The sequence below is a fragment of the Oncorhynchus tshawytscha genome, linkage group LG07, assembly GCF_018296145.1.
Source record: "Oncorhynchus tshawytscha isolate Ot180627B linkage group LG07, Otsh_v2.0, whole genome shotgun sequence".
NCBI classification, from domain to species: Eukaryota; Metazoa; Chordata; class Actinopteri; order Salmoniformes; family Salmonidae; genus Oncorhynchus; species Oncorhynchus tshawytscha.
Genome location: NC_056435.1, coordinates 43,880,212 through 43,894,721, shown reverse-complemented (window position 1 = coordinate 43,894,721; position 14,510 = coordinate 43,880,212). Strand labels below are relative to the sequence as shown.

At 43.4% G+C, this 14,510-nt stretch overlaps 1 protein-coding gene across 1 annotated transcript; it reads left to right on the top strand.

The window, feature by feature from the left end:
- The first annotated feature begins 11 nt into the window (after positions 1-11).
- LOC112254590 (prefoldin subunit 5) lies at positions 12-12,725 on the top strand. Its single transcript, XM_024427301.2, has 6 exons — positions 12-139; positions 10,583-10,685; positions 10,871-10,902; positions 11,415-11,489; positions 11,930-12,035; positions 12,159-12,725. Exons 1-6 carry the CDS (start codon positions 74-76, stop codon positions 12,236-12,238), a joined length of 462 nt encoding a protein of 153 aa, XP_024283069.1. The 5' UTR covers positions 12-73; the 3' UTR covers positions 12,239-12,725.
- Positions 12,726-14,510: the final 1,785 nt, after the last annotated feature.

Genomic DNA, 14,510 nt, shown 5'->3' with positions numbered 1-14,510 from the left:
TGAAAAGGGCGTTTTCTCAAACTGGAAATACGTTAGTCAGAAGGGTCAATCTGTTTTGTCTCACATTTTCAACATGGCGGTAAATCTGACAGAGCTTTCCCTTCCTCAATTGGAGGGACTAAAGACTCAATTTGAGCAGGTAACAGAGGGATCTTGAATCTCGGTTGAAGTCATTCTGGGGCCATTATTTTCTACTGTTTGCTTGTGCCAGCCCAGCTGATTAGCTAGTCATGCCATCTGAGTAACTAACGTTAACTAATTACATTACCGGTTGGCAGAAGATTCAGATCCTACCACTGCGCTTGTTTACACCGAGCTGTTTTGGGTTTGGAATGTAATTATGATTGCGAGGCAGTGTCTACACTTGGCAGTTTATGCAGCTTTTGTATTCTGATAATGGAGTTCTAATCATGGAATTCCGAACAGGTCATGCGTCCGGATTCCCTTTTTCACGCGCTAGTTTATATTTCAAATACCTGTATGCATTCTGCAAACTGGAACAGGCTATCTGATAAAACAACAACTTGGTGGCAGTAGCCAACCACTGTAGTTAACAAACCAACTAACCTCTAAATTGCTAGTTCACGTGACCCTTCGCTTGTACTGTAAAATAAATTGAACGCCCATAAATAACTAATGACCCTGTGATTATAAACGTGGATATCGACTTTGACACTTAAGCATGATATTGCGGCTCATTCGATGCTACGCAGGGCGAATATTGTTGCTTTAAATCAGTGCGCACGGGAGCACTCTGCCATAGTCTTTCTCTCCCCATGAATTCCATTAACATTGCATCCAAAATAGATAATCCTGTTCAGAATGTAGATATACACTACCTGTCAAGTTTTAGAACACCTACTCAATCAAGTGTTTTTCTTTATTTGGACTATTTTCTACATTGTAGAATAATAGTGAAGACATCAACACTATGAAATAACACATGGAATCATGTGGTAACCAAAAAAGTGTTAACCAAATCAAAATATATTTTAGATTTTAGATTCTTCAAATAGCCACCCTTTGCCTTGATGACATATTTGCACACGCTTGACATTCTCTCCAACCAAAAGTCTTGAAGGAGTACTCACATATGCGGAGCACTTGTTTGGCTGCTTTTCCTCCACTCTGTGGTCCAACTCATCCCAAACCATCTCAATCTAAGATTGATGCCCTCAATCTCGCACAAATTATCAATGAATTTACCAGGTACAACCCCAAATCTGTAAACACGGGCACCCTCATAGATATCATCCTAACTAACTCGCCCTACAAATACACCTCTGCTGTTTTCAACCAATATCTCAGCGATCCTTGCCTGCATCCGTAATGGTCTGCGGTGAAACGACCACCCCTCATCAGTGTCAAACGCTCCCTAAAACACTTCAGTGAACCGGCCTTTCTAATCAACCTGGCCAGGGTATCCTGGAATGACATTGACCTCATCCCATCAGTAGAGGATGCCTGGTTATTTTTTTAAAGTGCCTTCCTCACCATCTTAAATAAGCATGCTCCATTAAAAAAACAGGAATAGATATAGCCCTTGGTTCACTCCAGACTTGTCTGCCCTTGACCAGCACAAAAACATCCTGTGGCTTTCTGCATTAGCATCGAATAGCCCCCGTGATATGCAACTTTTTAGTAAGTTAGGAACCAATATACACAGACCGTTAGGAAAGCTAAAGCTAGCTTTTTCAAACAGAAATTTGCATCCTGTAGTACAAACTCAAAGTTCTGGGACACTAAAGTCCATGGAGAATAATAGCACCTCCTCCCAGCTGCCCACTGCACTGAGGCTAGGAAACACTGTCACCACCGATAAATCCACTATAACTGAGAATTTCAAGAAGCATTTCTCTACGGCTGGCCATGCTTTCCACCTGGCTACCCTTACCCCGGTCAACTGCCCAGCACCCTCCACAGCAACCCGCCCAAGCCCCTACCATTTCTCGTTCACCCAAATCCAGATAGCTGATGTTCTGAAAGAGCAGCAAAATCTGGACCCCTACAAATCAGCCGGGCGAGACAATTTGGACCCTCTCTTTCTAAGATTATCTTCCGAAATTGTTGCAACCCCTATCACTAGCCTGTTCAACCTCACTTTCGTATCGTCTGAGATTCCCAAAGATTGGAAAGCTGCCGCGGTCATCCCCCTGTTCAAAGGGGGAGACACTCTAGACCCAAACTGCTACAGACCTATATCTATCCTACCCTGCCTTTCTAAAGTCTTCGAAAGCCAAGTTAACAAACAAACAGATTACCGACCATTTCGAATCCCACCGTACCTTCTCCGATATGCAATTTGGTTTCAGAGCTGGTCATGGGTGCACCTCAGCCACTCTCAAGGTCCTAAATGTTATCATAACTGCCATTGATAAAAGACAGTACTGTGCAGTCGTTTTCATCGACCTGGCCAAGGCTTTCGACTCTGTCAATCACCACATTCTTATCGGCAGACTAAACAGCCTTGGTTTCTCCAATGACTGCCTCACCTGGTTCACCAACTACTTCTCTGACAGAGTTCAGTGTGTCAAATCGGAGGGCCTGTTGTCTGGACCTCTGGCAGTCTCTATGGGGGTGCCACAGGCTTCTATTCTCGGGGCAACTCTCTTCTCTGTATACATCAATGATGTCGCTCTTGCTGCTGGTGATTCCTTGATCCACCTCTACGTAGACGACACCATTCTGTACCTAGGTGTCTGGTTAGACTGTAAACTCTCCTTCCAGACTCACATTAAGCATCTCCAATCCAAAATTAAATCTAGAATCGGCTTCCTATTTCGCAACAAAGCATCCTTCACTCATGCTGCCAAACATACTCTGGTAAAACTGACCATCCTACCGATCCTCGACTTTGGCGATGTCATTTACAAAATAGCCCCCAACACTCTACTCAACAAATTTGATGCAGTCTATCACAGTGCCATCCGCTTTGTCACCAAAGCCCCATATACTACCCACCACTGCGACCTGTACGCGCTCGTTGGCTGGCCCTCGCTTCATATTCGTCGCCAAACCCACTGGCTTCAGGTCATCTACAAGTCTCTGATAGGTAAGGCCCCGCCTTATCTCAGCTCACTGGTCACCATAGCAGCACCCACCCGTAGCATGTGCTCCAGCAGGTATATCTCTCTAGTCACCCCCAAAGCCAATTCCTCCTTTGGCTGCCTTTCCTTCCAGTTCTCTGCTGCCAATGACTGGAATGAATTGCAAAAATCACTGAAGCTGGAGACTTATATCGCCCTTACTAGCTTTAAGCACCAGCTGTCTGAGCAGCTCACAGATCACTGCACCTGTACAAAGCCCATCTGTAAATTGCCCAACCAACTACCTCATCCCCATACTGTATTTATTTATTTATCTTGCTCCTTTGCACCCCTGTATCTCTACTTGCACATTCATCTTCTGCACATCAATCATTCTAGTGTCTAATTGGTATATCGTAATTACTTCGCCACCATGGCCTATTTATTGCCTTACCTCCCTTTTCTTACCTCATTTGCACACACTGTATATAGATGTATTATTGACTGTATGTTTTGTTTATTCCATGTGTAACTCTGTTGTAGTATGTGTCGTACTGCTTTGCTTTATTCTTGGCCAGGTCGCAGTTGTAAATGAGAACTTGTTCTCAACTTCCCTACCTGGCTAAATAGAAGTGAAATAAATAACTTTTTTTTTTTAAATTGGTTGCGGTTGGGTGATTGTGGAGGCCAGGTCATCTGATGCAGCACTCCATCACTCTCCTCCTTGGTCAAATAGCCCTTACACAGCCTGGAGGTGTTTTTGGTCATTGTCCTGTTGAAAAACAAATGATAGTCCCACTAAGCCCAAACCAGATGGGATGGTGTTTCACTGCAAAATGTTGTGGTAGCCATGCTGGTTAAGTGTGCCATGAATTCTAAATAAATCACAGACAGTGTCACCAGCAGAGCCCCCCCACACCATAACACTTCCTCCATTCTTTACAGTGGGAAATACACATGCAGAGATCATCCATTCACCAACACGGCGTCTCACAAAGACAGGTCGCAACCAAAAATCTCAAATTTGGACTCTTGACCAAAGGACAGATTTCCACTGGTCTAATGTCCATTGCTTGTGTTTCTTGGCCCAAACAAGTCTCTTCTTCTTATTGGTGTCCTTCAGTAGTGGTTCTTTGCAGCAATTCGACCACGAAGGCCTAATTCACACAGTCTCCTCTGGACAGTTGATGTTGAGATGTATCTGTTCCTTGAACTCTGTGAAGCATTTATTTGGGCTGCAATTTGTGAGGCTGGTTACTCTAATGAACTTATCCTCTGCAGCAGACGTAACTCTGGGACTTCCTTTCATGAGAGCCAGTTTCTTCATAGCGCTTGATGGTTTTTACGACTGCACTTTCAAAGTTCTTGAAATTTTCCTTATTAACCTCCATGTCTTAAAGTAATGATGGACTGTTGTTTCTTTGCTTATGTTCTTGCCAAGATATGGACTTGGTCTTTTACCAAATAGGGCTATCTTCTGTATACCCCCCTTCCTTGTCACAACACAACTGATTGGCTTGAAACACATTAAGGAAAGAAATTCCACAAATTAACTTTTAACAAGGCACACATGTTAATTGAAATACATTCCAAATGACTCATGATGCTGGTGGAGAGAATGCCAAGTGTGTGCAAAACTGTCATCAAGGCAAAGGGTGGCTACTTTGAAGTATGTACCTTTATTTTTGGTTACTACATGATTCCATGTTTTTTCATAGTTTTGATGTCTTCACTATTATTCTACAATGTAGAAAATACTAAAAATAAATAAAAAACCCTTGAATGAGTTGGTGTCCAAACTTTTGACTAGTACGCATATATACACTGCTCAAAATAATAAAGGGAATACTAAAATAACACATCCTAGATCTGAATGAATGAAATATTTTTATTAAATACTTTTTTTCTTTACACAGTTGAATGTGCTGACAACAAAATCACACAAATTATCAATGGAAATCAAATTGATCAACACATGGAGGTCTGGATTTGGAGTCACACTCAAAATTAAAGTGGACAACCACACTACAGGCTGATCCAACTTTGATGTAATGTCCTTAAAACAAGTCAAAACGAGGCTCAGTAGTGTGTGTGGCCTCCACGTGCCTGTATGACCTTGCGGATGGTCTCCTGAGGGATCTCCTCCCAGACCTGGACTAAAGCATCCACCAATTCCTGGACAGTCTGGTGCAACGTGACGTTGGTGGATGGAGCGAGACATGATGTCCCAGATGTGCTCAATTGGATTCAGGTCTGGGGAACGGGCGGGCCAGTCCATAGCATCAAATCAAATCAAATTTTATTTGTCACATACACATGGTTAGCAGATGTTAATGCGAGTGTAGCGAAATGCTTGTGCTTCTAGTTCCGACAATGCAGTAATAACCAACAAGTAATCTAACTAACAATTCCAAAACTACTGTCTTATACACAGTGTAAGGGGATAAAGAATATGTACATAAGGATATATGAATGAGTGATGGTACAGAGCAGCATAGGCAAGATACAGTAGCTGATATCGAGTACAGTATATACATATGAGATGAGTATGTAAACAAAGTGGCATAGTTAAAGTGGCTAGTGATACATGTATTACATAAGGATGCAGTCGATGATATAGAGTACAGTATATACGTATGCATATGAGATGAATAATGTAGGGTATGTAAACATTATATAAGGTAGCATTGTTTAAAGTGGCTAGTGATATATTTACATTTCCCATCAATTCCCATTATTAAAGTGGCTGGAGTTGAGTCAGTGTCAGTGTCAGTGTGTTGGCAGCAGCCACTCAATGTTAGTGGTGGCTGTTTAACAGTCTGATGGCCTTGAGATAGAAGCTGTTTTTCAGTCTCTCGGTCTCAGCTTTGATGCATCTGTACTGACCTCGCCTTCTGGATGATAGCGGGGTGAACAGGCAGTGGCTCGGGTGGTTGATGTCCTTGATGATCTTTATGGCCTTCCTGTAACATCGGGTGGTGTAGGTGTCCTGGAGGGCAGGTAGTTTGCCCCCGGTGATGCGTTGTGCAGACCTCACTACCCTCTGGAGAGCCTTACGGTTGAGGGCGGAGCAGTGGGGCGGTGATACAGCCCGCCAGGATGCTCTCGATTCATCTGTAGAAGTTTGTGAGTGCTTTTGGTGACAGCCTCTTCTGAGGTTGAAGAGGCGCTGCTGCGCCTTCTTCACGATCCTGTCTGTGTGAGTGGACCAATTCAGTTTGTCTGTGATGTGTATGCCGAGGAACTTAAAACTTGCTACCCTCTCCACTACTGTTCCATCGATGTGGATAGGGGGGTGTTCCCTCTGCTGTTTCCTGAAGTCCACAATCATCTCCTTAGTTTTGTTGACGTTGAGTGTGAGGTTGTTTTCCTGACACCACACTCCGAGGGCCCTCACCTCCTCCCTGTAGGCCGTCTCGTCGTTGTTGGTAATCAAGCCTACCACTGTTGTGTCGTCCGCAAACTTGATGATTGAGTTGGAGGTGTGCGTGGCCACGCAGTCGTGGGTGAACAGGGAGTACAGGAGAGGGCTCAGAACGCACCCTTGTGGGGCCCCAGTGTTGAGGATCAGCGGGGAGGAGATGTTGTTGCCTACCCTCACCACCTGGGGGCGGCCCGTCAGGAAGTCCAGTACCCAGTTGCACAGGGCGGGGTCGAGACCCAGGGTCTCGAGCTTGATGACGAGCTTGGAGGGTACTATGGTGTTGAATGCCGAGCTGTAGTCGATGAACAGCATTCTCACATAGGTATTCCTCTTGTCCAGATGGGTTAGGGCAGTGTGCAGTGTGGTTGAGATTACATCGTCTGTGGACCTATTTGGGCGGTAAGCAAATTGGAGTGGGTCTAGGGTGTCAGGTAGGGTGGAGGTGATATGGTTCTTGACTAGTCTCTCAAAGCACTTCATGATGACGGATGTGAGTGCTACGGGGCGGTAGTCGTTTAGCTCAGTTACCTTAGCTTTCTTGGGAACAGGAACAATGGTGGCCCTCTTGAAGCATGTGGGAACAGCAGACTGGTATAGGGATTGATTGAATATGTCCGTAAACACACCGGCCAGCTGGTCTGCGCATGCTCTGAGGGCGCGGCTGGGGATGCCGTCTGGGCCTGCAGCCTTGCGAGGGTTAACACGTTTAAATGTCTTACTCACCTCGGCTGCAGTGAAGGAGAGACCGCATGTTTTCATTGCAGGCCGTGTCAGTGGCACTGTATTGTCCTCAAAGCAGGCAAAAAGTTATTTAGTCTGCCTGGGAGCAAGACATCCTGGTCCGTGACTGGGCTGGATTTCTTCATGTAGTCCGTGATTGACTGTAGACCCTGCCACATGCCTCTTGTGTCTGAGCCGTTGAATTGAGATTCTACTTTGTCTCTGTACTGACGCTTAGCTTGTTTAATAGCCTTGCGGAGGGAATAGCTGCACTGTTTGTATTCAGTCTTGTCACCAGACACCTTGCCCTGATTAAAAGCAGTGGTTCGAGCTTTCAGTTTCACACGAATGCTGCCATCAATCCAAGGTTTCTGGTTAGGGAATGTTTTAATCGTTGCTATGGGAACGACATCTTCAACGCACGTTCTAATGAACTCTCACACCGAATCAGCGTATTCGTCAATGTTGTTGTCTGACGCAATACGAAACATCTCCCAGTCCACGTGATGGAAGCAGTCTTGGAGTGTGGAGTCAGCTTGGTCAGACCAGCGTTGAACAGACCTCAGCGTGGGAGCTTCTTGTTTTAGTTTCTGTCTGTAGGCAGGGATCAACAAAATGGAGTTGTGGTCAGCTTTTCCGAAAGGGGGGCGGGGCAGGGCCTTATATGCGTCGCGGAAGTTAGAGTAACAATGATCCAAGGTCTTTCCACCCCTGGTTGCGCAATCGATATGCTGATCAAATTTAGGGAGTCTTGTTTTCAGATTAGCCTTGTTAAAATCCCCAGCTACAATGAATGCAGCCTCCGGATAAATTGTTTCCAGTTTGCAGAGAGTTAAATAAAGTTCGTTCAGAGCCATCGATGTGTCTGCTTGGGGGGGGGGTATATACGGCTGTGATTATAATCGAAGAGAATTCTCTTGGTAGATAATGCGGTCTACATTTGATTGTGAGGAATTCTAAATCAGGTGAACAGAAGGATTTGAGTTCCTGTATGTTTCTTTCATCACACCATGTCACTTTAGTCATAAGGCATACGCCCCCGCCCCTCTTCTTACCAGAAAGATGTTTGTTTCTGTCGGCGCGATGCGTGGAGAAACCCGTTGGCTGCACCGCCTCGGATAGCGTCACTCCAGTGAGCCATGTTTCCGTGAAGCATAGAACGTTACAGTCTCTGATGTCCCTCTGGAATGCTACCCTTGCTCGGATTTCATCAACCTTGTTGTCAAGAGACTGGACATTGGCAAGAAGAATGCTAGGGAGTGGTGCACGGTGTGCCCGTCTCCGGAGTCTGACCAGAAGACCGCCTCGTTTCCCTCTTTTTCGGAGTCGTTTTTTTGGGTCGCTGCATGGAATCCACTCCGTTGTCCTATTTGTAAGGCAGAACACAGGATCCGCGTCACGAAAAACATATTCTTGATCGTACTGATGGTGAGTTGACGCTGATCTTATATTCAGTAGTTCTTCTCGACTGTATGTAATGAAACCTAAGATGACCTGGGGTACTAATGTAAGAAATAACACGTAAAAAAAAAAAAACTGCATAGTTTCCTAGGAACGCGAAGCGAGGCGGCCATCTCTGTCGGCTCCAAAAGCCTGAGAGCAGCCTGAGAGGAGGAGCACTGCCTTCCTCTTGCAGGAACTGCTGACACACTCCAGCCACATGAGGTCTAGCATTGTCTTGCATTAGGAGGAACCCAGGGCCAACCGCACCAGCATATGGTCTCACAAGGGGTCTGAGGATCTCATCTCGGTACCTAATGGCAGTCAGGCTACCTTTGGCGAGCACATGGAGGGCTGTGCGGCCCCCCAAAGAAATGCCACCCCACACCATGACTGACCCACCGCCACACCGGTCATGCTGGAGGATGTTGCAGGCAGCAGAACGTTCTCCACGGTGTCTCCAGACTGTCACATGTGCTCGGTGTGAACCTGCTTTCATCTGTGAAGAGGACAGGGCGCCAGTGGCGAATTTGCCAATCTTGGTGTTCTCTGGCAAATGCCAAAAGTCCTGCACGGTGTTGGGCTGTAAGCACAACCCCCACCTGTGGACGTCGGGCCCTCATACCACCCTCATGGAGTCTGTTTCTGACCGTTTGAGCAGACACATGCACACTTGTGGCCTGCTGGAGGTCATTTTGCAGGGCTCTGGCAGTGCTCCTCCTGCTCCTCCTTGCACAAAGGCGGAGGTAGCAGTCCTGCTGCTGGGTTGTTGCCCTCCTACGGCCTCCTCCACGTCTCCTGATGTACTGGCCTGTCTCCTGGTAGCGCCTCCATGCTCGGGACACTATGCTGACAGACACAGCAAACCTTCTTGCCACAGCTCACATTGATGTGCCATCCTGGATGAGCTGCACTACCTGAGCCACTTGTGTGGGTTGTAGACTCCGTCTCATGCTACCACTTGAGTGAAAGCACCGCCAGCATTCAAAAGTGACCAAAACATCAGCCAGGAAGGATAGGAACTGAGAAGTTGTCTGTAGTCACCACCTGCAGAACCACTCCTTTATTGGGGGTGTATTGCTAATTGCCTATAATTTCCACCTGTTGTCTATTCCAGCATGTGAAATTATTGGCCAAGATCCATTAATTACTTAAAAATCATACAATGTGATTTTCTGGATTTTTGTTTTAGATTCCATCTCCCATAGTTGAAGTGTACCTATGATACAAATTACAGACCTCTACATGCTTTGTAAGTAGGGAAATCGGCAAAATATCAAATACTTGTTCTCCCCACTGTATATATATATTAGTATTTTTCCCACTCCCCCCCTTGTCTCATCGCTGCAACTACCCAACGGGAGAGGCGAAGGTCGAGTCATGTGTCCTCCAAAACATGACCCGCCAAACCGCGCTTCTTAACACCTGCCCGCTTATCCGGAAGCCAGCTGCACCAATGTGTTGGAGGAAACACTTTTCAACTGATGACCGAAGCCTGCGGGCGCCTGGCCCGCCACAAGGAGTCGCTAGAGCGCGATTAGTCAAGTAAAGCTACAATTTCGTAGCTAAATGCTAAGATATTTTTGAATGCTATCTAGTGTCCAATCATGCTCAGTGTATTTCTTACATGATCTCATGTAGCTAGCTTCTCCATTTTCAAGTTTTATTAGTCGTATGTACGGAAAACGCATGTTATACTGTACATCGTCCAACAAAATGCTTGTTATTTGTAGGTTACTTCTCGACACTGCATCAACAATAACAAAATACAATTACGAACATAAAGTAAATGTCAGTAGACTATAATAATGTTGCTCCTTTATTTCAGGCCAATATTGATATAAGCAATCAATGCAATATATTTGGGCCAGGTAAACTTAGTTCTTTACCTCATGAATGAAAATACTGCAGCTAATGTGTCTGGTATCCGTCTAAGTTACATCACCTGATTCTTTCTTTAATTTTTTTGCAGGAGGCAGAGTTTTTGACCTCCTCTATAGGTCAGCTCAAAGTTGTCCAGATGAAATATGTAGAAGCTAAGGACAGTTTGAGTGTCCTCAACAAAAACAATGCAGGTGAGCTGCTCGAACTACACTGTTAATGCATCCTATGTTTTGTTCAGTTTTTTTTTTGTATGGAAGCTTTTACAGATACTGAAATAAATTGATTGAAATGATATTTTATGAAGATCTCACCCCACATTGGTGTTTGTAAGTATGACACTTCAATTGATAATTTACATTTGACCTTTTTCTTTTAGGAAAAGAATTGCTGGTGCCGCTCACAAGCTCTGTATCCTTATGTTAATGATCGGAGATGCCTATATATGTATTTTTTTTGTACTTGCCTACTGAAAGCCTCTTAGTTTTCAAACTACAAGCAAACTCATTTTTCTCACATTCAACACACTTGATTACTCTAATTTGAGATTGATTGAAGGTGCATTGTTAAATACAGTATTTAAAACATGAAAATGAGTCCACAGCACCTTCTCTGCCATTTTATATTGTAGCAACCTTAACCCAATACCTAACGACCTCGTCAAAAGGTTCAGAAGTGTGTATAAGTGAAGGACTTAGTATAGAGAATAGTGGGGACATAATCTCTCGTAAGAAAGGGGGTAGTGTAGCGACCTTAACCCAACTATAATACCTCGTCAAGCGTTTCGGAACTCTTGGCGTAACGGTTAAGGTGTTGGCTTGACAGTCACTGGACCTGAGTTCGCTACAATATCTTCAGTATGCATTTCTTAATAGTGTAGTTGGAAGTTTTCTGTTGTCCTTTTTAACATCACTTGCTATTAGATGTACATCCCTGGAACACTTAATGACGTGGAACATGTCTTAGTGGATGTGGGGACAGGATACTACGTTGAAAAGGTGGGCAGAAAAGTAATTGATAACAAATTGCTAATACCTTTCATTGTACAGTTGACGCATAAGTTCACTTTAGGTAAGTAATCTGTTTTCCAGTACCAAATAGATTTTTTTTATTTTAACCTTGCCCAGCTGGAGCAATAATATCTTCTAATTTCGTGTACGCTGACATGACCCAATCCTTTGCATTTATCAGGGTTGTGTTCATGAAGGCACACTGTAGCAATGGAAAAAGGAAAACAAGACCCATTCTGAAAGATCGTTCCTACAAGTTTCACTTGTTTTTTAAACTTTTTGTTTTGTTCAGAGAACCCAGGAGTCATTTGACTATATTTTGTTAAACTCTGCTGTTCCATATACATTTATTTGCTTGTTAGTACAATTATTTGGAAATCTGTCTGTATAATATGAGTTTGTAAGCCTCATTTGAAATATCTCTGCAGAATGTTGATGGCACAAAAGAGTTTTTCAAGCGCAAAATAGAGTTCCTCACCAAGCAGATAGAGAAGGTTCAACCGGCTCTGCAGGAGAAACATGGAATGAAACAAGGTAACACACACAAATACAAACGTTTGTCATATTTGTAATACAAGTATTTCACTTAAATGCAATATAACTTGTATTTTATTTTGCTCATCCCTTCCTATCTGTGTTTTTTGTTCTGTCTTCTAGCTGTAATTGAGGTGATGAATATTAAGATCCAACAGCTTCAGAGTCTACAGGCTTCACAGTTGGGGACCACTGAAGCCTAACCAGGTGAAGATGGGGCTTACACCAGTCTGCTTGGGTTCTTTATGATGGGGATTTAGAGTTACTGAAAACAAATTCTGCATGAACTGTTAATTGGATGATCTAAGGTAAAAGTGAACGAAAGACAAGAATGTACTACAAATGTGTGCCAACAATACATTGGTGAAGAGCAGCCAAGTTAGTGTTTTAACAAACACTCTGAAAATTTGAGTCTTACCTGGATTCAGTGTACGTTCAGTAGCCAGATTGCTATATCAATGTTGAATTTGACTAAATAGGCTTCTCTTATCACCCTCAGATTATCATTTGTGATAACATGAAATCTGCAACAGATGGTTTGATTTGAGAACATGTTAGTGCCCTCATATTACACTGTTTGTCTTTCAGATTTTGCTCAATGACTTTTACTGAAAAATGAAACATTGTATATTTTCCATTTTGTTCAAATCCACAGATCAAAAATAATAAAATTTTAAAACTACCATAAAACAGTCCCAATGTAGTGGCATCACTAGTCACAGCCACAAAGTCTTAATTATGGCTAAACCCGCCTATTTCTATTATTTCTTAAAATATGATTTTAAAAGGTCAAATGCAGCTGTTTTTATCTTGATATCAAATCATTTGGGAGGAACAATTAAGTACCTTATTGTGATTGTTTTTCAATTAAAATGGTCAAGCAGAAACAAAAATACCTTAGCAAAGAGCAATTTCGCAAGCAAGAATTTAGCTAAGACTGTCAGGGAGTGGTCTTTGTGGGGATAGGAAAACTGAAAACTAGCTGTTATTGGCAGAGATGTTTGGAACTCCTTATTGGTCGAAACTAATTTACCTCCTGGTGCCAAAACGCCATCCCACCACAACCGGCTGAAATTTCAGGCGGCCTTTTCAAACAGCTCTTACGCTAAAAGGGCATTATATTGTGAAAAAGATATTACAATTTCCAACGTGTGTGTGTGTGTGTGTGTGTGTGTGTGTGTGTGTGTGTGTGTGTGTGTGTATACACACACAGTGAAATCATGTTTGACCTCACTGAGCCTTAAACCTAACTATAACCACACTGCTAACCTTATGCCTAACCTTTTTAAATTAAGACCAAAAAGCTATTTTGACTTTGTGGCTGTGACAACCAAAACCTCCAGCTGTGTGGAGCCAGGAAGTGGAAGTATGCAGTTCACTATTGGGTTTCTGTTTCAAAAGTGCAGTATATGTAAACCTTGGCAACAGTCCAAACTCAAAGTAGACATCCCTCGGCCCCAAACCCTCAGCTCTTGAATTACGTTTTACATCGTCACATCCGAGTGTACCTTAAATGTCCCTTGCCCAAGCGAGGGAGAGTGATGATCGGAGATGCAACGTCCTTGGTTGGAAATCTTGAAATTGAGCTTAAAAACAACCAACCTACAGCTATTAAGTCCCTAGCAAGCTAACGTAACTAGCTACCACTCCAGTCAGGTAGCTAGCTAGCTACAGTCATAACTGGCTAGTTTGGACATTTATACCAATACATTTCAAAATTCCAAAAAACATGTTTGATAGGCTCCTCGCTACGAGACTAAGCCAATTTGCCAACGGAAATCAATTTCATCTATCGATACACACACACACACACACACACACACAGTACCAGTCAAAAGTTTGGACACACCTACTCATTCCAGAGTTTTTCTTTATTTGGCTATTTTCTACATTGTAGAATAATAGTGAAGACATCAACTATGACAACACATATGGAATCATGTAGTAACCAAAAAAGTGTTAAACAAATCAAAATATATTTGAGATTCTTCAAATAGCCACCATTTGCCTTTGCTTTGCACACTCTTGACATTCTCTCAACCAGCTTCATGAGGTAGTCACCTGGAATCCATTTCAATTAACAGGTGTGCCTTAAGTTAATTGGTGGAATTTCTTTCCTTAATGCGTCTGAGACAATCAGTGGTGTTGTGACAAGGTAGGGGTGGTATACAGAAGATAGCCCTATTTGGTAAAAGACCAAGTCCATATTATAGCAAGAACAGCTCAAATAAGCAAAGAGAAACGACAGTCCATCATCATGAAGGTCAGTCAATCCAGAAAATTCTCACGAACTTTGAAAGTTTCTTCAAGCGGTATGATGAAACTGGCTCTCATGAGGACCGCCACAGGAAGGGAAGACCCAGAGTTTCCTCTGCTGCAGAGGATAAGTTCATTAGTTACCAGCCTAAGAAATCGTCAATGAACTGCACCTCAGATTGCAGCCCAAATAAATGCTTCACAGAGTTTAAGTAACAG

Excerpts from the sequence above, each read along its gene's own strand:
- LOC112254590 (XM_024427301.2), top strand. The coding sequence starts at position 74 with ATGGCGGTAAATCTGACAGAGCTTTCCCTTCCTCAATTGGAGGGACTA. Across the intron at positions 11,490-11,929 it reads CAGGATACTACGTTGAAAAG|AATGTTGATGGCACAAAAGA; the intron begins GTGGGCAGAAAA and ends ATATCTCTGCAG. Across the intron at positions 12,036-12,158 it reads GAAACATGGAATGAAACAAG|CTGTAATTGAGGTGATGAAT; the intron begins GTAACACACACA and ends TCTGTCTTCTAG.